Raw genomic sequence first — 26445 nt, 5'->3', positions numbered from 1 at the left:
TGAAACAAAGCACTGTCACAGACAGAAGACAAATATGTATTTGTCTATAGCCTGTTGTTAACAGGTTTATATGTTCATATAAACCAGCATGTTGTCTAAAATAAAAAGACAAGATTCAAAACTTTGTTACATTTACTTCCATTCTTTCACATATGAACATGGGAAATTGAGAACAGAAATATATGCATATATATTATTTTGATCTTTCACTGTACTAAGTGTCAAATTCAGACTTCAGTATTCAAATTAATTTAAAGTTAAGTTAATTTTAGCATCAAATTGGTAATATGCTAAAATCTAATTTAATTAAAAAATGTATTACATTTATTTAAAAAAAGAAAAATTCAGTTAAATTAATCTTTTGAAAAAAAGTACAACCTTAACCTGCAAAATGGATTAAATTGATATATTTCCATCGCAGATATGAAATAGCAATATATCCATCTTTCAAACCTTTTTTAGTTTTTAGTAGGTTCTAGAGCTTTTTTATATAAATAAATTGGCTCATAATTTTTTTTAAATGTATTTATTTTATAAACAAATTTAGAACCTACTAAAATGATTTTCTAAACAAATTTTTAACAAACCAATATTTTCAAAAACAAAACAGTGTATTGGCAATAACATGAAAATTATTGGTCATAATTTTAATATATGTGAATTCCTAATTTTAATACAGTTGTTGGCATCTGTAATATAATGATTTGCAAAACATTATAATTCATTTTAGCCCACAGGAGGAAGTCCAAGTGTAACTTCTAAATCTCTACAGACTTACTTTCCACAGACAGTGTTATGGGCTGGCCAGTCTTGTTTTCACCGTTCTTGTCATTTACGGCTTGTACGTAGTATCTTCCAGCATCTGGGGCCACGGTGGACAGGATGACCAGCGTATTGTCCAGAGTAATGGCTCTGTGAGAAAACAACAAGCAGAACCATGGTCAAAAATCTCCAGCTGTCAGACATCACACTCAAGCACTGATTTATAACGCTGCATCAGTAATATCACCACAAACTACAAACCAAATGTTCAGAGCTGTGCTTGAAAAGCTGATATTTACATGAAATATTCCCCACGGGTGTTTCAGAGCCACTGTGGAGTACTAATTCACTGCCATCTCGTTATATCTATTCATATACACAAAGAGAAATGTCTTTAAAAACATGACAGAATTCAGAATGTTTATTTTTTAGTTGTTTTTTTCCTCATTCATTGACACAATGACTCAGACATAATGAACAAAGAAACTTAATTTCTCCATCTGTCATTTCCCCTCCAGATCAACAACTCCGTGAAATGACTTTGCTCCATAAATATCACATAAACCACTTCTGGCAAAATGCAACAGCTGCTATAATGGAAGATTTTTTTCCCCCATAAAAACAGAAATACTACTACCATTATCCATTTTATGGGCATTTTCCATCATTTAATTAAGCCCTTATTAAATTCAAGTATTTTGAAATATTTGTTAAATAAAAGACTTGACATGAACAGGGAATATACTGTGTGTGTGTATTTATATTTATTAAGCAGCAAATTTCAACGTTGATTATTATTTACTTTTTAAAATATATTAAAGTAGAATAAATTTGCTGCTTAATATTTTTTTGTGAAAATATATTATATGAATATATTTTCAATTAATATATTATATAAAATATATTACACACATCTATCACTCAATCTATCTATCCATATATCTAATATATATTTAACAAAGTTGACATAACTTGTAAAGGGGCAATAAAATAAAATAATACAATTTGTAGTACACATGTAACACTACTTCCTCTTTAGCAGTACATTCACGCATCTCACTTTGTATAACCACCCATCTCTACCCGACCACCCCATTGCTGTCCACTGGGCCGAGTCCTGACACTCACCCCATGGAGTCCCAATTACCGTGGCTCCTTTGTTTACAATCAATGTTTTCTCATTATAACTATGTGTTGGACAATTGAGGATGAATTGTTCGTTCTGCGTGGCTGCCCTCGACCCGTCTCACACACCCACACTCTTTGAGCTGGCACCCACGTTCCCCAGGCCGAGTCCTCCGGGGTGCGGAATGCTAATAGGGATCTGTCCATCTCACTGTAGGAATACCAAATGTGTGCCGGAGCCCCAGAGCCGCTATCACAACAAGGCTGCAGATGCTTACTGATAAAGTCAGCAAATTTTGAGGCAAAACGGACAGATCTTTCGCTCATCTTTCATTCTCTCTTGGCTTTATGACTGGAAGAAGACTATAACATGTGCGATTGTACAGTATATTTTTACACAACACCCTTAAATCTGTTGTGTCTCTATACATAAACCTTAGCAAACAACATGCAGTAATTATAACAATAGCTGATACTGAAATTGTAATTCACTCTCTGTACTTCTGAATGACCTTCACAAGACATCATATCTTCTTCATATAATCTGCTTCAACCTGGAATTCTGGAGTATTAATGTGGTTAAAAATAAAGGTTTTTAATCCTTTCTATCAATCTGTTGTAGACACATAGTAGTGGTGGCACAGAGGTGTAAGTGAAATGGATATTCACTGTCAAAACAAACAAACAATGCCAGGCACATGTATTAAGAAAGTAAGTAAGATTTATTAGAAATCATATCTTTTTTTTGGCAAATTTTAATAAAATTAGTCCGCTAATGTTGGACCCGCAGCCTTGTGTTATTTTAGTATTATTTATGTACTATTATAGTATTTATTAATATTCCGAATTAGCTTTTATTTTTATATTTTCATTTTTCATTTTAACTGTAAGTTATTATAATTTTATAATGTCATTTTGTCATCTTTCTAAAATGTATTTATTATTTTTGTTTTGTATTTACCTTTAATTTTTTTTTTTCATTTTTTGTTTGTTTTCATAATTTTTATTTTTTTTATTTTACCAGAATTGTGACGTTTGTCGCATTTCAATGATGTAAAAATCACATGAAATGCGACATGGCCGTTGTCAGTCCTCTGTCGTGTGTATCATGTGTTCCCGCCTCTTGTGTCCTTATTTGGTTTGCTTCCTGTCCTTGTTTAGTGTGATTGTCTGTTATTCTGTCCAGCTGTGTTTTAGTAATTATGTCTAATTGTCATGTGTATTTAGTTCCTGCCTGTTTTCGTCTGGTCTACTCGTTATTCCCCGGTGTTCCTGTCGAGGTCAGCCTGGCCTTGTCTTGCCCTGCCTTGTTTGGATTTATTAAAGACTGTATTTTGAGTTTATCCTCGTCTGCGTGTTCCTCATTCCTCCTTGCTGTGTGTACCGTGACAGCCGTTCAGATAGAAGTCGCATTGCAAAACATCGGATATGTATCCAATTTAGGACCACATATGAAAGTGGCCTGGGCCTGATTTGAAAAAAATCGGATTTGTGCTGTTCAGACTGTCATAAAAAAATCAGGTATGGGTCACATTTGGGCAAAAAGTCGGATTTGGGCCACTTTAGCCTGCAGTGTGAACCTAGTCTAAGAGAATAGGGACAACCCGTGTAGACCATACGCCCGGGCGCGCCGACCGTTTTCCCGTCGTTAAACTAGCAAAAGTGGATTCGGACACGCCCTGAGTGCACTTGCGCCTTGTGCTCTTTAGACCATGCGCTTAGATCATTAAAATAGGGCCCACTGAGCTGTGGCAAACTCGAGCTCAGTTTGCACTGTCTAGATCATGTTCCCCCATCATTCCCTTTCCATTATGCATATTTCCATCAATAAGAGCAGCAATTAAGCCAAAAATAACAAAAAGTGGCAATAAAAATAACCAATAACATAAACTGTGTGCACAGAGTGTTGCAGAACAGCTTTTAGCAAACCAAATCATCAACAAAACAACTCAAATTCAAATATTCATGAGTATCTGAATATTTAAAATTAATTTAGTCCTAAAGCCCTCATTACACCAATTCAAACACTTCAGTACTTTCAATAAAGATAAAACACATAAAATACTGAAATTACTGATTGCGTTTACTGAATTGATAAGCTATATTACGCTAACGATTTCAAAAGCACAGTTTGCTTTATTAAAAAGCAAAAAGCCTCATCCTATTCCTACACTTCGCCTGAAGATAAACCTTAACAACAGCACGATAAAGACATTAAACTCGAGCGCAGCCGGCTGTCACAGGATATTACATCAACCTCCTGAAATGATTAATGACTGCTGTATGATTAGAGCAGCTCAACATAGAGGGATGACATAAGAGCGGATGATTGATTTTAATATCTTCTCATGCACACACTTGGTCTCCAATTTCTCCCGTTTTCGGCCCACGATGCATCGTTCCAGATGGATAAGGGGCTGGTTAATAAGGGCGAACGGCTGTGGTGTGATGATCTGTAGTGAATATTTCACTCTGCCTGGGTCCTGGTGCGGCAGGTGTCAGGGAGAGAGCCACACTGCTGCTGAATTATGGATTGGAAGAGGGACAGCGAGCGGCCCAAGACTGCAAATTAATCTCAGGTGATTCCCTAAACCTGAGCACATAAAACGAGAATAAAGACACAGCTAGCAGACCGAGCAGCTAATGAGGCAGTCAAGAACACACACACACACACATAGTAAAATATGATTTACACTGCAAGCATACCACACCAAATTTCTGACTGACAGTGCACGCATGATTTTAAAGGTCATGCATAAACATTATCGCACATGTCTCACAATACTCATAAATATAGCACATATACATGTTTCTGAAAGCACAGATGAATCTAAAATAAGTAATGGCAACATATGACAGAGGTAAATTATGAACTTAGAAATGCCAAAGAACATGTAACCCAGACACCTATCAGGAATTCTGACATTTGTATCTATAATGTCAGGAATTCTGACGTAATATAATAAAAATATTCAAGAAACCCTACTGAAACCTACTTTTACAGTGAATGTGGATAAAAGCAAACTGCAGTTCTGGTATTTCTTTTATATTTGGGGGATTTTAAAAAACATGTTTGTGGTACAGACAAATTATAAGAAGAAAGCTGATTGAAGAAAAACATTCTTTTACACTTTTGATTGTTTCCACAATACCAGAACATCATATAGACATTATGATTCACTGAAAATCATACTGGTATCACTGAAGCAAGTTTTGCTCTTACTTATTTGTGTGAAAATTCCAAAACAGTTTTCATATTGTTGTCTCACTCATTTCCTGCCTGTTCTCTCTCTACATGTGCTTTCCTGTAGCTCAAATAGTAGATTTGACGCTAGCAACGCCAAGATCATGGGTTCGATTCCCAGGGAAAGCAAGAGCTGATAAAATGTAAAAACTGTAACTTGAATGTAATGTAAGTCGCTTTGGATAAAAGCGTCTGCCAAATGTAAAATGTAATGTATTTGTCTGTACTCCCACGTGGTTGTGGAAAGAAGATTTCATGAAATCAGTGATCAGTGACTGTTTCTTGTTGAATCACAGAGCTGAGAAATTAGTATCACCGTTCAGCTGTGCTTTCTCATCAAAGGTATTTACTGCATTCACTTACTGCAAGTCTGCCAAAGATGCGATTCTGGGAGAATTCACACAATACATTTGTGCATAAAGCATTGGGTCTGTAGATCAGTTCCAAAATGTTATGAGCTCCCAACCTGGACGGCATTACAAGACAACACGGGTTCACTCTCAATGCAAATGTTGTTCCAAAAAGTAGAAAGCATTAATAATCATAAATGCATAAGATGAAGGCAATCCCAAAATGCAATAGAGAAAAGTTGATTACAAATATACACAGTAGTAAATGAAAGTTAGTATGTTTTAATCTATTTATCAAGCCTGCAGAAAAAATATATATATTATTACAATTTAAAAATGTTTATATATATATATATATATATATGGAAATGTAATTTATTCCTGTAATGGCAAAGTTGAATATTTGGTCCTTTCTTCAGTGTCACATGATCTATCAGAAATCATTATAATAATCTGACTGATGCTCAATGATCAGTATAAAAAACATTCATATTGACCCAGTACAGTAGCATACTTATATTTCATTTAATACTGAAAGGTACAGAAAAAAAAAAAAAAAAAAACACTATTTAACTGAATATTCTATGTGTGCGAGCATATTTATGCTTATTATACAGCTCTCTGGATTAGGCTACCTGATTCTGCTGTGTAAATCATGGCATTATACAGTCAAATGGTTTTGCATAATAACTGCTATAGCCTATATTTGACGATGCTGTGCTGGTTTCACGTCTCTCGTAGCACCCTGTGGTCTTTTTTTCTCGCATGATAAAATAATTTTTACCCAAATCAGTATGCTTTGTGTTGTATAAATATCCAAGTGGGATAATGTAAAACTAAAAGGTTTTTATTGCTAAATAAACCCTATATGATCCCTCACTTACGAGGGGATTGTTAGCTTAGCAACATGCTAACATCAAATTCTACTGGAACCAATTGAGTAGAGATTTGCATTTACGAGGTTCATTTCATTTAGCAAGCAGACAGCAAGTCAGCCCTAAACAGAGCTTGTGTGCACCTGTATTCGAGTGTGTGTGTGTCTGCTGGCCCACTATAACAGTTATATGTACACAATAGCGAATGGAATGGCATTTGTCAGTGCAGTGCTCTTTCAGCACTCTCCAGGGAGCAGCAGAGTCCGCAGTCGATGACCTCTATTACACTTAGACAAATACGCACGGCACAAGCCACGGTCCCTTTAGAGGGAATAGGATCTCGAGTGAATATCACACGCACACAGTCATGGTAAATATATCTGGGAACACTTACAAATACTGACAGGACACACACGAGCAGATCCAGCACGCACACAAACACACACACACACAGCACAAGTGGAATACAGGTGGTCAAATAAAACTGACAGAAAGAATATGCTTGAATTTTCCAGGGAAATGCTCTGGGTTGGAAAACCGGGAGTCGAAGAACATGTTGTGCACACATACGCGAACAGCACCTGTCTAGCAAACAAAAGCTAATGCTATTGCCGCAGCCAATATCTCAAGTTTTATGCTGTAGAAAAACAGAAGTAGCCCCTCTGGTGCCATCAGCATCTGTTGAAAGGAAATTCTTTCTGATACTTGTCAAATATATTCAGGACTCAAATAAAACCTCAATTTTACCACCCACTAACAGGAACCTGAGCCAGACCATGTGTCCTAAGAGTTTAGCATAACCGTCCCTGCTGAAACTGCTGGAAGCCTTATATGTCAGTGAAAAATATATGCAAATGTGCTTGGCCTCTATGACCTTTGACATCTGGTCTGGAATGAGACATGGAATGAATCTTACAATCTATTTACTGTAGGATTTAGTCAGAAAACTCCCCACTGACCAGGCACAAATAATATTAAAATGTAATCATATTGCGATTGTGTATGCGTTTAACAAGTTTTAAGACTTTCCACGTTTTGCTAACATCACCACAGTGCATCTGCAGGTGCAGATGGTTGAATTTATGTTATACTTACACACCTTCTGAAGATGCATGACTAAGGGTTGTGAAATATTTTTGGAGGGAGAAAACTAATTATTTTTAGAAATACACACAAATCTATATACAGACGGGTAAAGATTCATCATGACCTGTATTTTGCGCTCCTGTGTACTGTTGTCAAAGGGAATGAACCGGCTTATTAATTTACTGTGCAAAATTATTCAAATTAATTACTAGCAAGCACTTCCTATATTCCCAGAAGAGAATAGAATAGAATGTGAGTTTATTCAAAATATGCTGATTACTGTGTTTAAGAAATAGTCTAATAGCTGGGACCATCTCACTTAATGCCAATGGTGAATAAAACTCGAACCTGTGATTATATACTGCAGGACACACTGAATGAAGCTTGTAAATGCATAAACATAACCTCTTTGTTCAGAGGCATGCTATCTATATGCTATAGAAATGTCCTGTCACCATTACACACTGTGAATCCTCTGTCATTATGGAGGGACTGGTTTGTGCTGGCGTGTGTCACAAGAGCTGCCTGAAACCTCAACAACCATGCATTTGAGTGGATCCTGTTAGAAACAGTGTTTTAGAAAAGAGAATCTCAGAGGAGAGTGTCGAATGAGTGACAGCTACCCAAACGCTGAGGACTATTGGCCTCTTATCTAAACCTAATTCTTTAGTGGAATAGGTCGGAATGCAAGGGACGAAATCTAAATAGAAAACAGAATAGCACCTTTCCTTTAACACTCGCATGGAGTGGCACAGCTCCTGGAATGTGTTTACCATCCGAGGTTCTGATTATACACAACATTAGCCCTCCCAAATAACACAACAAATCAAATGCAGTCAGTGGAAAAGGGCCTTTCAATTGCATTCCTATTCAATAATGAAAGACTAATGGCTATTGCAGTTAAATGACTGCTTTCAAGCCGCTCTCTTGCTCCCTGTAGGCAGGAAAGTAATGAAGGGAGGGTGCCGTCTTCGACACGCAAGACTGCTGTGGGACACACCGACTGATGTGACACCATCAGATGCGTCCCTTTATGGATATAGATATATTAGATAGATAGATAGATAGATAGATAGATAGATAGATAGATAGATAGATAGATAGATAGATAGATAGATAGATAGATAGATAGATAGATAGATAGATAGATAGATAGATAGATAGATAGAAAAATAGAACATTTCATGACAGAACAATAGTTAGAATGATAGATAGAATAATAGAACAATAGAACGATGGGTGGATGGATGCATTAAAAATAGACAGAACTATAGACTGGACAGACAGATAGACAGATAGATAGACAGACAGAACAATAGACAGAACAATAGAACATTTCATGACAGAACAATAGTTAGAATGATAGATAGAATAATAGAATAATAGAACGATAGAACGATGGGTGGATGGATGCATAGATAGATAGATGGATGCATAGATAGATAGATAGATAGATAGATAGATAGATAGATAGATAGATAGATAGATAGATAGATAGATAGATAGATAGATAGATAGATAGATAGATAGATAGATAGATAGATAGAACAATAGAATGTTTCATAGAATGTCAGAACGGTAGCTAGAATGATAGATAGAATAATAGAACGATAGAACAATAGAATGAAAGAACAATAGAATGATAGATAGAACGATAGAACGATAGAGCGATAGATAGATAGATAGATAGATAGATAGATAGATAGATAGATAGATAGATAGATAGATAGAACAATAGAATGATAGATAGAACGATAGATAGATAGATAGATAGATAGATAGATAGATAGATAGATAGATAGATAGATAGATAGATAGATAGATAGATAGATAGATAGATAGATAGATAGATAGATAGATAGAATGACAGAATGATAAATAGTCTGATAGACAGAACAGAACGATAGACAGAACAGAACATTTCATAGAATGACAGAACAATAACTAGATAGATAGATAGATAGATAGATAGATAGATAGATAGATAGATAGATAGATAGATAGATAGATAGATAGATAGATAGATAGATAGATAGATAGATAGATGATAGATAGATAGATAGATAGATGATAGATAGATAGATAGATAGAACAACTGAATGAATGAAGAAATGAAAAAATAGATGTAAACCACAATAGAAAAAGCTGAAAAATTATCACAGTCTGGAGAGACAATGGCATCAAGCTTCCCTGAGAGCAGCACAGCCAACAGGAGCAGCTGCAGAGCCGGGATGGAGTAGAGAGAGTCCCAGTTGCAGCATCTCAGCACGAAATTGTCTCATCAAGGGGAAACTAGAGTCAGGGGAGCGTGGAGGGAGAAAGAATGCTACTTCTGCTGGACAAGCTTTACCAATCTACAGCTCAATTTACAACAAAATCTGTTCATTTTCTTCTTGCCCAACATGAGAAAAAGAAATAAAGAAAAAAATAATAATAATTTGGTTGATGGGCAAATGTTGGTCAGGCTTCAGTGGCTGAGCACACACAAACACACAAGATGAAGTGTTCTGAGTGAGTTAAATGGTTTTTTGAGTTCCTATAACTGTTCTCATCTCTCACGCATTCATTAAAACCACTTCTGCATCACAGACATCTATATGAACAGCATACAACTGCAATATGAATAAAAGTGTTTCTTTTGTAGGGCAAATTATAAAATGCCAGGGGCAAATTACATTACACTATTACCTTCCACGAAAAGCAGTAAGTGGAATTTCATTTAAGAGAGATTGTTTGTTTACATACTCTATTGATTACGGCAGCAGTAAATCACTTAATGATGATCAAATGATGTAGAAAAGCGTTTTAATTGGGCATACATCCAGATGCACATTGCCTGGACTGCACTGATGGAATAACGCTGTTCATTCTCAGCGTAGTATGCAAGATTGAAATCTGTTGAATCTTTCACAACCTAGCACTCCGTAAAATGGAGAATTATGGTGTGCAAATTACACTAAGCACAACTTTTATGCAATGTCTGCGCTGTCACCTGTTTTGCATTGAATTCCTCTAGTAAATCAGGTATAAAAGCTATGCTATCATCTCACAAAATCATTTTTGATGAATTGAGTCTCTAAATAAACATTATTTTATGTTAATGTATGGTTTAGTAAAAAAGTGCATGTTAAAAAAATTATAATTGACAACATTTACAGTCAGTCATACAGGTTTGGAACAACATAAATTATGACATTATAGATGCTTAATATTTAAAGTTGGAGGTTTAGAACAAACCGAAATGTCTATCTATATATAGTAGTACCACTCTGCAAGTACTGTAATAATATAATAGTCTAAGATATTTCACCCCCTCCTGATTTAATCATGTGGGCACATAAATTGCAAATACTGAGTCATGTTGTCTTTTAAAATAAGAATGCTGTTGTATAATTCAAACTTTCTATGTAATATAAACTTGACATAATTTGGCAAAATGTCAACAGCACTGTTAACACAAATTAGCACTGTAGGCGACTCAAAAGCAAAGTGCTGGAAAACGTCATTTTATCATCCACTGCAGTGTTCCTGTGTGCTAGACTCTCAAAGTGGCTGAAGGGAGGCAGGGTTGTGAGTGAAAATGGAGAAACATGGCTCTCTCCCAGGCATTGATTATCCTACTCTCTTCTGGGCTGTGTGATTGCATGATTAGAGGGAAAAGAGACAGAGAGCGGATGAGAGGTGAGGGAGAAAGCTTTGTGCCTCTGAAAACTCTCCATTTCATGACCCTTGGGCCGCAAAGCTAGTTTTCAGCGAAACGAGGGCCACCAAAATGAGTACAATCTGGTGAAAATAAAGAGCGAGAGATTAGAATTCACCAATCTAGAGCAGACGGAGTCAGAAGCGGCAGGACACTCTCAGACAGACTAGCAGTCCTCCATGGCTGTCTCGGTCAATGTTACGCTTATTTCCATTTTTCACAGAGTCTTTGAAACTGCGACAGAGGTGCCAATGGCCTGATTAAAATTCAATTAAATGATTTTCCTGGAATAAATGTTATCTGCTCCACTCATTTGCACGAGGTAACCTTGGCTCAGAGCTAGAAACAGACGTTCATGTGCAAGCGAGATGTATGAGAGCGCTGAAAGGAGAACCCCGGGTAGGCAGACAGAGTGTGAGGAAGACAAAATAAATGGAAGAAACAGAAATATTTGGAACACATCATTCAAAGGCTTTGCAATGCCAGCTGATGCACAGAAATTGTGATTAAAGCATAAATTCAGTCAAAATTCATAAACGAATGAACAAACAAACGACGAATGTCGAACAAACGATGGGACGGATGGATGGATGGACAGATAGATAGACAGATAGACAGATAGATAGACAGATAGATGGATAGATAGATATATAGATAGATAGATAGATAGACGGATAGACGGATAGATGGATAGATGGATAGATGGATAGATGGATAGATAGATAGATAGATAGATAGATAGATAGATAGATAGATAGATAGATAGATAGATAGATAGATAGATAGATAGAAACTGAAATAACAAACAAAATGATAAATTCGTCCCACACACATTTTTGGGGCAAACAATACAACGAATGAAACAGACAGACAAACAGAACAAACGAACGAATGAGCTTATATGATAACAAACAAACACCTCCACAAGCTCACACACACATTCAGAAACACACCTGGAGGCAATAAAACACAGTGTGTGTATCGCCGGACTAGATGTATAGTTACAAAGATCCCTCAAAAACAATCACAAACAATCAGACTGCTTGGAGAATAAAAAAGATAAAGATACAATAAAGGCGGAATAGGAAAAAGAAACCCAACAGATTCACAAACTTACATCCGACTGCTGGGAGGGATTTTGCGTCCGTCTCTGAACCAGGTAACCTGTGGTTGAGGGAAACAGCGAATGCGAGGCGCTGGTATTACAGCTCCCTCTCCTTGGGATATGGCTTGGGCCCGTTCCCCTTCCTCGAAACTTCCCATATCTATGGACAAACACAAAACAAATGGTAAGAATGAGCAAATTACAAAACATGCATGTGTTAAAACTCTTATATAGTGCATATGTTAGCATTTAGCATTAAATGTCTGTCTAAATATTGACTCATAACTCCACTACAAATACAAACAGACCTTAAAAGGTACAAGTGCCTACATCAGTAGATAAAAAAAACAGTTGCAGTATTAACGTCTGTCGTTTTGCCAGAGACACAGCAGAATTTTTCAGTGTTTTCTAGTGTCTTTCACCATCTGCTTCAGTTGGGCAGCGTTTGACAGACGTGCTCTGACACAGCGCCAGACATCGTCGCGGCTGCCGTCGAACTGGGGATGATATGTGCCAGCTAGCTATCGGCCATGACAGTGACCAGAACTGACTCATCTGAAAAGGACGTTCACCATGCGTTAAATCAGCAGTCGTTCGTATTTACACCCCTATCTGATTCAGCAGAACGTCCTTGTTGCAGGAACACGGACACGAGTAGCTAACTTCCTGTTGAAAACGTCAATTTATTCCTTTTTGCCAATCCCTGAAAAAGGTTTGTAGAGCAACTTTTACTCTCAACTTATAAGTTTTAAAAGGGTTACACACCGAAAAATGAACATTTTGTCATTCGCTCTCCCTGATGTCATTCCAACCCTGTGTTATTATTACTTTCATAAATAACAAAAGAAGGTCTAAGGCAGAATGTCAGTGGAATAATGAAAGTAATATGGGGTCGGAATGACATGAGGGTGAATAAATGAAAAAACTTTCACTTTTGGATGAACTAGGATTTCTTTTGTTAGCAAGGAAAGTTAGAGCCAAACACTATTTTGAGCTGCACAGTGTGGAGGAGATTTCAAAATCAAAGGCAGCGTCTTTAATATCAAGAGCATTATTCATCAAAAAAGCTAATTACGGAAAACCACTTAAAAAATAATACAATATCCAGCATGGCAATGTCCTGCCTTCGTTGTCGTTTCCTGTGTATTGACTCCTGTATTTGATTTCTCTCATCCTTCAAATGAAACGAAAGGTAATTGGATGTCAATTATTGCACAGGTGCTTGAAAGGGAAATGAGGAAAGAAAATAAGGTCTAAGTACTTCCATCTTGACCAGAAGTGAAGTACCTGCGCATATCCTGATATGAAAGGCCATAATAAGAAGCGATGGACCGATACATCAGTCAGCCTGAATAATTGGACAACACTTGGCCATTTTTAGGTTATTATGCTGCGTTCAAGTCCTCCTGGGATGTTCGTACTTACGAGTTGACAAGTCATACTGGTGGTGGTTGAGGAGAGACTCCCCACATGATTGTAAAGCGCTTTGGGTGTATAGCAATACACAATAAAAGCGCTATATAAATGCTTCATTCATTCATTCATTCATAATAACGACGTACAATTTTTTTTATGTGCTTGAAAGAAGTCTCTTACACTCACCAAGGCTGCGTTTATTTGATCAAAATACAGTAAATCAGTAATAATTTAAAATTGTTTTATATCCGAATATATTTTAAAATGTATTTTATTCCTGTGATGGCAAAGCTGAATTTTCAGCATCATTACTCCAGTCTTCAGTGTCACATGATCCTTCAGAAATCATTCTAATATGCTGATTTGCTGCTCAAGAAACATTTCTGATTATTATCAAAGTTTAAAACAGTTGTGCTGCCTTATATTTTTGTGGAAACCATGGCACCGTTTTCAGGATTTTTGGATACAAATAAAGTTGAAATCAAAATGTTTCTAACATAAAAGTCTTTACCATCACTTTTGATGAATTTAATGTTTCCTTGCTGAACAAAAGCATTAATCTCTTTCCAAAAAAAGTAAGTAAATAAATAAATTACTGACCCCAAACTTTTGAACAGTAATCAAGCGTAGCGTTAGTTCTGGCAGGTCACGTTAGTCAAGCTTGCATCAGCTGACTCTCAGCTGAGCCACATCTACCGATAGGAATCCGACTCCTATCTAATAGGGTTGGGCGATATACAGTGGGGCAAAAAAGTATTTAGTCAGCCACCAATTGTGCAAGTTCTCCCACTTAAAAAGATGAGAGAGGCCTGTAATTTTCATCATAGGTATACCTCAACTATGAGAGACAAAATGAGAAGACAAAATCCAGAAAATCACATTGTGGGATTTTTAAAGAATTTATTTGCAAATTATGGTGGAAAATAAGTAGTTGGTCAATAACAAAATTTAATCTCAATACTTTGTTATATACCCTTTGTTGGCAATGACAGAGGTCAAATGTTTTCTGTAAGTCTTCACAAGGTTTTCCCATTCCTCTATGCAGATCTCCTCTAGAGCAGTAATGTGTTGGGGCTATCGCTGGGCAACACGGACTTTCAACTCCCTCCAAAGATTTTCGATGGGGTTGAGATCTGGAGACTGGCTAGGCCACTCCAGGACCTTGAAATGCTTCTTACGAAGCCACTCCTTCGTTGCCCGGGCGGTCTGTTTGGGATCATTGTCATGCTGAAAGACCCAGCCACGTTTCATCTTCAATGCCCTTGCTGATGGAAGGAGGTTTTCACTCAAAATCTCACGATACATGGCCCCATTCATTCTTTCGTTTACACGGATCAGTCGTCCTGGTCCCTTTGCAGAAAAACAGCCCCAAAGCATGATGTTTCCACCCCCATGCTTCATAGTAGGTATGGTGTTCTTTGGATGCAACTCAGCATTCTTTCCCCTCCAAACACGACAAGTTGAGTTTTTACCAAAAAGTTATATCATTCATCTGACCATATGATCATCCAAATGCTCTCTAGCAAACTTCAGACGGGCCCGGACATGTACTGGCTTAAGCAGGGGCACACGTCTGGCACTGCAGGATTTGAGTCCCTGGCGGCGCAGTGTGTTACTGATGGTAGCCTTTGTTACTTTGGTCCCAGCTCTCTGCAGGTCATTCACTAGGTCCCCCCGTGCGGTTCTGGGATTTTTGCTCACAGTTCTTGTGATCATTTTGACCCCACGGTGTGAGATCTTGCGTGGAGCCCCAGATCGAGGAGATTATCAGTGGTCTTGTATGTCTTCCATTTTCTAATAATTGCTCCCACAGTTGATTTCTTCACACCAAGCTGCTTACCTATTGCAGATTCAGTCTTCCCAGCCTGGTGCAGGTCTACAATTTTGTTTCTGGTGTCCTTTGACAGCTCTTTGGTCTTGGCCATGGTGGAGTTTGGAGTTGGACTGTTTGAGGTTGTGGACAGGTGTCTTTTATACTGATAACGAGTTCAAACAGATGCCATTAATACAGGTAACGAGTGGAGGACAGAGGAGCCTCTTAAAGAAGAAGTTACAGGTCTGTGAGAGCCAGAAATCTTGCTTGTTTGTAGGTGACCAAATACTTATTTTACTGAGGAATTTACCAATTAATTCTTTAAAAATCCTACAATGTGATTTTCTGGATTTTTTTTTCTCATTTTGTCTCTCATAGTTGAGGTATACCTATGATGAAAATTACAGGCCTCTCTCATCTTTTTAAGTGGGAGAACTTGCACAATTGGTGGCTGACTAAATACTTTTTTGCCCCACTGTATCTCATACGATATGCATGCGCATCTCCTCAGTAAAGCCGGTTCCTTGATTAGCGGTAAATCTCCATCACCTGTTTTCAAATGGAGCAGCATTTAATACATGGAGCAGTAGTTCACTGACAAGCTATGCAATATCGCGTTCATTATCGCAGATGAATCGCCTTCAATAATGAACACGATATTGCCTAGCTTGTCAGTGAACTACGGCTCTGTGTATGTGTACTAAAGTATTTTAATAAACCATAACTTTTCATCAAGTATTTTTTATTTATATGTTGTGTGTGCTGAGAGATAAAAACAAACATACTGAAAGAATTTTACGGCGAATTAGGCTCAAATTTTGCTACGGATCTGCAAGCAGGAAATGAGTTTTAAGTGGGAGAACTTGCACAATTGGTGGCTGACTAAATACTTTTTTTGCCCCACTGTATCTCATGCGATATGCATGCGCATCTCATCAGTAAAGTAAAATGGCACGACTACAGACAGGAAGTTGCTGTTGCTTCACTCACGCCAGAGAAAAATCAAATTTCGATAATGACCGGAAACAGTCGGCGAGAGGTCAGTGGGCAGTGAAACTTGAATCTGGCTTGAAACACCAGAGACCTGCCACTCGGTTCAAGCGCAGCAGCTGTTCCTCATGTTAAAAAGATTATAAAACGGAGGAATGAATTGAATTCTGAGAGAGCGAAGTGATTGGTCGACACAACCTCATCAATCTAATGAGGAAGTTAGAGTGGACCAGCTGTGGCATTGCAGAGGAGCTTTTAATGAAACAGAGGTACGCCACCTCACCAACAGCTGCCGTTCCTGTGAAACACACACACACACACACTAGGGCACAATTTGACCGTCTGGTAACAATCACACATGCAAGGTCTAACAAACATAGAAATCCAAAGTGGTTGAGAGTTACTATGGTTACTCACATGCCACTTGTACTTCGGTTCTCCTCTGTAACAATGCTCCGACTCTGTTCCTCACAATACACCGATAGAAGCCAGCATGTGATCTGTCCAGAGATGGTATTAAATACCTGTGAGAGATAAAACATAGCAGGTTTACTCTCTAAAACCACAATAATGACGATGCATGAAGCATGATGTAATGCCCAACTGTCAGAGTGCCTTTCATAAGCGATGCATAAGCGTTTTATGTATATTTTATATGTACAAATGACTCTCATTCATTCTGTCACCGCTGTCCTTCTCAAAGCGAACATCTCTGTAATCTGTCAAAACTGCCAGGGTCTCACACGCACTTTTCTTTTCAACGCATGCTCCTTATCTTTTATAAAGCACTCCTGGGAGAATAGAAATACAGCTATAAAGTATATATTTTGTCTATATTCCCATCTCATTGTAATGACCTTGAAATCTTCAGCTTCAATGCAGAATGTAAATGTGTTTGTATTATCAGCTTCCCCTCAGTAGGTGGCGCTGTAACCTACACAATGACTGTGGAAGTAAAAAAAAAAAAAAACAGTCACAGGTTTTAGTGAGGCCTACAAGTGAGTTCATAAGCAAGTACCAATAGTTTTACATTCCTCTTATGGGACCCTCATTACTTATATTGTAGCCAATATGGCAGAAAACCAACTAAGACCACAGAACCACTAATTCCATGTTTGCTTTTCAACTATGAAATACTGAATCACACAAAATATGAAATTTATAATAACACTACGCCACTGAAAAATCTCACAGCAATGAATTTCTGCCTTTATAAAGGATACAGCAAAATAAATAAATAAATAAAAATTAAATAAATTGATTAAATTAATAATAAAACCCTTTAAAAAGGATCAGGTACAGTAAGATATTTATTTATTTAAAGAAATTAATTTATTCAGCAAGGACACAAACTGATCAAAAGAGACACTAAATACTTTACATTATTACAAATAATTTATTTCTAAATACTATATTTTCTTTTGAACTTCATATTCATCAAATAATATCCACAAAAATATTAAGCAGCATAAATTTTTCCAGCTTTTACAATAATAAGAAATGACTAGTGTATGAAATCGCTATAATATTTCTATATAGGGTTACACTTTATTTTAAAGTGTCCTTGTTACAGTGTAATTATAATAGTACTGAGTAATATTAATTAACTACATGTACTTACTATATGGTTAGTGTTAGGATTAGGGTTTGGCTTAGGGTTACTTGCATGCAATTATGCATAATATATTGTCATTATAATAGTGAGTACATGTAACGTGTAACATGGACACTTTAAAATAAAAGTGTTACCCTATATAGTTATGTAATATAATGTGAATGCAAGCATGCAGCTTTTCTCTTTTGTATACACCAGCTAAAACTTCATTACTTTAATTTACCTCTTATTGTGAAGTGGATGAAATCGGATCATCTTCCAGACCATTTTAATTCAGTCAAACCACATTTTCTCTCAGCCCGACTGACCTGAACTCAAATTAAAATGACCTGAAGGCCCATGGGCCACACATTACCGGGCCAGAATGCTCTCCAGCCTCATGGATCAATGATAGAGAGAGATAAAAGAATGAAACTGCACAGAAATGAGCACGATAGAGGGAAGGAATGCAAGAGGGAGAGGGAGATGAGGAAGACACTCTGCGTTTCGATCTAGATGCTTTAAAAAGCCACTGACCTCAGATGGCAATCAATACAAACAATGGAGTAGAGACAGTAAAGAGATCTGTCCAGACACACAGAATGAGACTGAGAGAGAGAAAGAGAGAACGATAATGAGAGCAAAGAGAAAACATAATGCGAAGAATAAGAAACAAGAAAAAGTCAACAAAGAGAGATGGACACAGAAACACATGCAAACAAAATAACAAAAAGAGGACAGTGATTGATTTGCCAGAAGCTGTTAGAAGGTCAGCTGTGTGGCTATTCAGTCAAGACGTCAACATTATCTGCCACTCAAACTACTGCTGTCTGAAATAGCTTTTTACTTCCAATTTTGTGCCATTTTATAGCATTAGTGTTTAACAATTTACTTTCCATTGTATAGTATTTTTTCCAATAATACACTCTCATTGAAGCAGATTTAGTTGGGGGGGGGTATGACAATAAATGGGAGAAATTGCAAACCTAAATATGATGGAAATATGGAATGAAAATGGAATAAAAGTCCCGACATGATGTCTTTAAATAGACAAACCATTTTTGTGAATGGATATTAAATAGAATATTAAATAGAACCTTTACTGGCAGGCAGCCTGGCCACAGACTAATATACTATACTACACTATAATATATTAACAACATTTTGCAGTGAATACAGGAACTTTTTAAAAATGATAAATATCTTATAATATATTTTATAAAATATATTATAATATATGTTCTACTTATAAATTCTATTTATATTATTATAAAATACTATAAACATTTTTTTAAACATTATACACACACACATGCATACATATATGCATATATATATATATATATATATATATATATATATATATATATATATATATACACACATACATACATAGTTAACAAATATTTTCACTACAGATATTTGGAGGTTATATTATACCTTTTTAAATATTAACAGTAACAAAACTGCTTCAGTGATGGTCTCTTTTTGAATAAATTACAATAAAAAGATCATAAATTTCAAGCTTTCATGACACTTTATCTTAATTTCTATCCTTAGATCTTCACCTGATTCCCTTCAAAACATACCAAATAAATTTAAATTCAAACATCATCTCAAAATTCAAGCAATTGTATGAATAAAGGCGTTTTTAAATAAATGTACTTTTGAATAAATCAACAGATCCAGACACAAAACTTATTTATATTTGAATATTTGACCAAAAACAAGTACATTTAAAGGTCTCAGGTTTATTGCTATACAGATTTAGCTGTTAGTGGCTATTATCCGGTCCTATGCTGACTCCAGACCTGTAGTTTAACCTACTGCTAGCCGTGAGAGACTAAGATTGTGTGGGTGTGGAGGAAAATGCCTGCAGTGGTGAAATAAGAGTGGTATAGGGCTTGAATGACGGGCGTCTCGTTAGAAGTCAAGAGTTGAGGAGAGCTGTTATTAACAGACTATAATGAAGTATCAAACGATATTAGCGATGAGGTTAGCGGGTTGCAGATCCTGCCAGGCATGGTAAATTGCTTCTTGTGTGAAGTATATTAGCGCTAATGGACTAATTAGGAAGTTTGGGGGGCTGGTGGGGGGTATACTTTTTAGTTTGATAGCGAGACGAAGCTTCACACATGCCCCGAAACATTTGGCTGCCGTCACCCCTGCATGCTGCAAATGCTACATGCAGCTCAACTCTAGATAAAGAGAGAAGACTGTGTTCTGATTATATATAGACTACATGCACTAACGTTCAAAAGTATTGGGGTCGGTAAGATTTCTTTAATGTTTATGAAAGAACTCTCTCATGCTCAATAAAGCTGCATTAATTTAATAAAAAAGACAGTAATATTTAGAAATACTGTTACAATTTAAAATAGCCATTTTGTATTTTAACCTATTTTAAAAAGTTATTTATTTCTGTGATGGCAAAGGTGAATTTTCAGCAGCCATTATTGCAGTCTGTGTCACATGATCCTTCAGAAATCATTGTTATTTGGTGCTTATGAAACATTTATTATCTTTTTTCTTATTATTTATTTGAAATATAATTTTTTGTAATATTTTTTTTTGCATTTACTGTCACATTTAATAAATTGAATGTGTCCTTTCTTAATGAAAGTATTGATTAAATAATAATAATAATAATATATATATATATATATATATATATATATAAAAGCAATAATACACAAACACATACACTTGTTTGACTGGATCTATTGATTTATTCTATTGAAAATCTATTTATTAAAAAAAAGACATTCATTCAGAAAATATTACTTGAATATACTTTTTTTGTGATGTGCATGTTTCTATTGAAATGAATATGCTTTACAGGGCATAAAGTAAAAATTTAAGGGTAATGAAGAAAAAAGGTCAGAAAAGGCTGAATTTATATAATCTTTATATTATAATTCCATAAAAAAAGATTATTAATGTAGTCTAGCAGTCAATTTTTCTCATATTCATTCATAATAATGTATGTGTCTGTGTGTATATACACAAACACAAACAAATATAATATTTACATTAATAAAATTCATACTTAAAACCTCATTCCTATGAAAAACTGCAGAAATCAATGAAGTTAAATAAAAACCTAGAATGATGTTTATTTTTGCCAGACTTCATGAAGTCCTGAGGTGGTGCGCAATGACTTGTGGGTAAATTTCCCTCATTACTCTCTGTAAAGCTATATATGGGTCTACACTTGTTCTAAGCTGGAATCTCACTTTAAAGAGCCAAATACCCTGTTAAATTTACTTCCCAGGGCACTATAAGCCAAATGGACATACCCATATTCTAACAGGTGGTGCTGTGACTCTGAGTTTAACCTTGCAGAGTTTTGTGACGGATAAAATCCTGCCACGAGCGGCATATATTCAGGGTGACTTCCTCTCTATCTTCCTCTCTCCCGTTCCTTCTTTCTCTAATGAATATAATTAACCTTTAAAGAGCTGCGAGCTTGTGCAGCAGGTTGAGAGAGTCAGTAGGGGCCGGGGCTTCAGACATTGATTGATTGATGTTCCAGCCAACAGAGCGCAATGTCAGGTCCCTTTAATTAGCCTTCCGTTAACGGAGAAGAGAAAAGAGCGAGAAAGCACGGGAGCAAAAAGTAGCAGATGAAGTTCAAACGCCCCTGACTGAGCCGGCTGACAAACAGACACCCGTCTGGGCTGATGTTGCCTTGGAAACCCATCGCTGTTGGATGAAGTGGTGGTTTGCCTCGCCGTGACTTTAACCTATTCACAGAAGCAATTCAGCAAACTCCTCAAAGATGTCAAAGACAAAGTTTCCATGAAAAGGAGTTGAGCATTGACAGTTTGGTTCAATAGCCTGACTCCTGCCCACAGAACGTTATTTATGCTCACAAACATGCTTATACAACGATATGTGGACTTAAATAATTAAAAAGACTATCACTGGCCGGCATTTCTATAGGTCTTGAGATTTTTTGATAGCCTTTATTGAATTAAACACATTTACATCAGGGAATCGATGATGTTGTAAGACCCCTGGAGAGGTTAAAGAACCACACATCAATAGGGAAATACTGAAAAGGCTTGAATGTATGCAGCATAACTAAAGCTCAGATGCTTTATTTGAGTACTGGTTGGTCTTACCATGGTCCAACTTATTAGTAATTTATTAATAATATTAGTAATTCAAAGTAATTTATTTTAAATAATCTAATTATACACATGTGTGCGAACACAAATTTTTACATTTATCTATTTTATAAATTATATATTAAACATTGACTATTACTCATTATTTTGGAGAAAATATATTTTGTAGATTTAAATAAAATTTCAAGTTTAACTTTCTAAAAATGTAAAACATTGTTTATAATATTTATAATAAATAAATTATTATAATAAATTATAAAGTGAAAATTATTATTATTATACTTATTACTTTATAATAATTATTTGCAATATACACTGAACAAAATTATAAACGCAACACTTTTACCGAAAACCAGTCAGTATCTGGTGTGACCACCATTTGCCTTACACAGTGCAACACATCTCCTTCGCATAGAGTTGATCAGGTTGTTGATTGTGGCCTGTGGAATGTTGGTCCACTCGCATCCCAAACATGCTCAATGGGTGACATGTCCGGTAAGTTTGCTGGCCATGCAAGAACTGGGATGAGGTGGTGGTCGTGGATGAATGACACAACAATGGGCCTCAGGATCTCGTCACGGTATCTCTGTGCATTCAAAATGTCATCAATAAAATGCACCTATGTTCGTTGTCCATAACATACGCCTACCCATACCATAACCCCACCGCCACCATGAGCCACTCGATCCACAATGTTGACATCAGCAAACCGCTCACCCACACGATGGCATGTCTGCCATCTGCCCTGTACAGTGAAAACCGGGATTCATCCGTGAAGAGAACACCTCTCCAAAGTGCCAGACGCCATCGAATGTGAGCATTTGCCCACTCAAGTCGGTTACGACGGCGAACTGCAGTCAGGTCGAGACCCCGATGAGCTTCCCTGAGATGGTTTCTGATAGTTTGTGCAGAAATTCTTATGCAAACCGATTGTTGCAGCAGCTGTCCGGGTGGCTGGTCTCAGATTATCTTGGAGGTGAAGATGCTGGATGTGGAGGTCCTGAAACGCCTTTGGAGACGGCTTATGGTGGCGAAATCAACATTCAATTCACAGTCAACAGCTCTGGTAGACATTCCTGCAGTCAGCATGCCAATTGCACGCTACCTCAAAATTTGCAACATCTGTGGCATTGTGCTGTGTGATAAAACTGCACATTTTAGAGTGGCCTTTTATTGTGGCCAGCCTAAGGCACACCTGTGCAATAATCATGCTGTCTGATCAGCATCTTGATATGCCACACCTGTGAGGTGGATGGAGTATCTCGGCAAAGGAGAAGTGCTCACTAACACAGAATTAGACAGATTTGTAAAAAACATTTGAGAGAAATAGGCCTTTTGTGTACATAGAAAAAGTCTTAGATCTTTGAGTTCAGCTCATGAAAAATTGGGGCAAAAACAAAAGTGTTGCGTTTATAATTTTGTTCAGTGTATATAAAATGCAGTGTGTGTGTGTGTGTGTGTGTGTGTATATATAGGCGTCAAAAACTGAAGCATGGTCAAACGCCTTTCGCGTCACTATGAAGACGCCAAAAGTGCCCCTAGGCGTCAGTATATGACAAAATAGGAACTCCATTGCTTTCAATTGCTTGCTTTATGCGTCAGGTCAAGACGCTTATGGAAAATGACAACACGTTCTCCTCCGTTGTTTTCAGTTGTTTGTCTTAGTTTAATGGTTTGCATGCATTTGTAAAAAATATAAATAATTTTATATACATTTATACTTTTATTGGAGCACCTAACCCCACCCCTACCCTAAACCTACCCACTTCTGAACAACATAAAACACGTAACAGGCAAATATAAGTGCAGTCACAGGTATTTATTGCAAAAACTGACCATAAACAAGCAGTATAAAAGCATTACAAACAAGTCGTGTTGCATTCCAAGTCTTCTGAAGCCATACAAAGTCTTTATGCGAAGAAGAGAGTAAAACACAAGGTTTTAACCGCTGAAAATGATCCCGCTCTGTTAACCTGCTCACATCTCATCTCATTTCAAAAGATACTCCCGTCCCGTAGCATGACGCAATTGGTCACGAGACACACAAGAGCCAATAGCATTTCACAACCAAGGCTGAATTAAGGCTTCTTCTGGCGGCATTTTTTGAATTCGCGCACAGACTGCAGCACAGGATGAGCTTTACGGTGGACGGAGACGGGGATCGGTCTATTCCTCTCACAAATCAAATGTTTTACCTCGGAAGACTTGGAATATTAATATTTTTTGAATAAATTATGACGGTAGTTGTGTCTGCCTGTTATATCTTGTGTTTTATTGACAAATGGTAGGTTTAGGGGCAGGGGTTGGGTTATGTGCTCATAAATGTGTAAATAATGTAATATAAATAAAACTGTTGTGGCTGTTTACATTGAAAAATCACACCCCAACATATATGCAATAATGGCACTGTTATTACCCAATATATAATTTAATTATGACGATAAAATTCCCAGTATGGCGTGGGCATATTGACGCTAAGGGTTTCCTATTTAAAGCAACGGAGGACCCTGCAAGTCGAAAAATGACGCTAAGGGGTACCTTGAGCGTCAAAAAGCGACGCCAAGTGGTCCTGACCAAGCTTCAATATGTGACGAGTTGGGTGTGAGAATGGGTTGATATATATATATATTCATTATATGTATAAAACTATTACTTTATTATTATAAATTTACTTTTATATTATTAAATATTTCATGTAAAATATTTATAACCCTTTAAATAAAGACCCGCTGTAAGCTATAAGGTTGTTAATTAACTACATTACCCATGATTCTGAGAAAAAAAAAACATTTCCACAGGTCAGAAAATCGAAGCAAAAATACTATAGCGACCATCCAGTCAACCTTCCTATGCTCTCAACCTACTTAAATATATTATATAAATGCATATTTGGCAATGCACATAAAATACATTGCTTTTCTATATAGTTTTATATAGAGAGAAAGTGGACAGGCACTGTTACGCACCATTATAATTCTGTATCTCGTTTGCTACCACAATTCAAATTCTGTCCAAATTGAACTGTTGAATTTTAAAACCCATTCTCAAATACAATTTTGAACGGTGCACAACCATGGCATGAACTGCTTACTTATGAACATATTCAACAATGTCTGTAAGGTCAGACTGCAACAGTTCCCATGGGAGGTTACTGGAAACCAGATTATGGGTGCACTCATGCATACACAGATATAACACCAGACGCACACACACACCAACAGTTACACTGAAAGAATGCGGGGTGGAAGTCTATATTTCAGTTGCAGAAGAGAATCCATTAGCATTGTCTGGACTGAAAGCTCTTCTCAGTAAGTGTGTTGGTATCGGGTCACAGATATCCAGAAGACTTCACAACAGACCACGCTAATGTTTACATGAATAAAGAAAACAACAGAACGCTTCTTCTGCTCCAGTGCCATCTTTGATATCGCGTGGTTTCAGGCAAGAAGAATGAAAGGAAGAAAGCAGGTCTTTTTGTACGGGCCCACGCTGCAGGTGATTCAATTTGCTGGGAGCGAAACGCAACATCAGCTCAGCCTGCAGGCGCTGTTACGGGAAGCACTGATAACATCTGCTGCCTATAGAATAATCAGTGCATATAGTTGATGAATGGCACAGCTTTTCAGTAACCAAACAACAGCGGTACTTGCTGTTATGGTGACACTAATGGCAGGGATGTTGAAATAGGAAAAGGATGTTTGCTTATATAAGAAGCAAAGAGAGTTTTTATGGGCATACTTGTGAAGCACTGTTTATTTCAGTACTGGAGAACAACTGTACACTGTTTATTTGAATAGGAGTCAATGACTTCAACAAAACTGATTTTAAAACTTCTTTAAATTATCAATTCTTCTGAAATGAAGTGTGAAATAATGAGTATTTACATTCAAATTTAACATCTATATATGGTCATATGTGACTACACATTTTTGCAAGGGAAGTAACAAAAAACGAAATCCCAACCCACTTCAGTTTCATTGAACGGGTGAAAACCCCCCCCAAAAAAACGGTATTTTTCAGTCAAACAGATCCGGAACAATCTGGAACGAGGGTGAGTAAATGATGAAAGAACTTTTGTTTTGGGTGACCTATATCTTCAAATGAACAGTTCATCCAAAAATAAAAATGTATTCATTCCCGGGCCGTCGAAGATGTACAAGTTTGTTTCTTCATCAGAACAAGTTTGGGGGATTTTCATTACATCGCTTGCTCATCATTGGATCCTCTGAATTGAATGGGTGCCGTCAGAATG

At 36.8% G+C, this 26445-nt stretch overlaps 1 protein-coding gene across 7 annotated transcripts in view; it reads right to left on the bottom strand.

Moving 5' to 3' along the window:
• The window catches only part of sdk2b (sidekick cell adhesion molecule 2b), a 341245-nt gene that overhangs the window by 77363 nt on the left and 237437 nt on the right, over positions 1-26445 (bottom strand). For all 7 annotated transcript variants that reach the window (XM_058794072.1, XM_058794075.1, XM_058794074.1 and 4 more), the window contains exons 3-5: positions 16884-16990; positions 12260-12407; positions 779-912 (exon numbers count right to left, since the gene is read on the bottom strand). In XM_058794072.1, coding sequence (XP_058650055.1) covers positions 779-912; positions 12260-12407; positions 16884-16990 — 389 coding nt within the window. The remainder of the gene's footprint in view (positions 1-778; positions 913-12259; positions 12408-16883; positions 16991-26445) is intronic.

This window comes from Onychostoma macrolepis, chromosome 12 (genome assembly GCF_012432095.1).
Source record: "Onychostoma macrolepis isolate SWU-2019 chromosome 12, ASM1243209v1, whole genome shotgun sequence".
Lineage (NCBI taxonomy): Eukaryota > Metazoa > Chordata > Actinopteri > Cypriniformes > Cyprinidae > Onychostoma > Onychostoma macrolepis.
The sequence above is the reverse complement of the archived record's forward strand: the minus strand, read 5'-3'. Positions and strand labels throughout refer to the sequence as shown.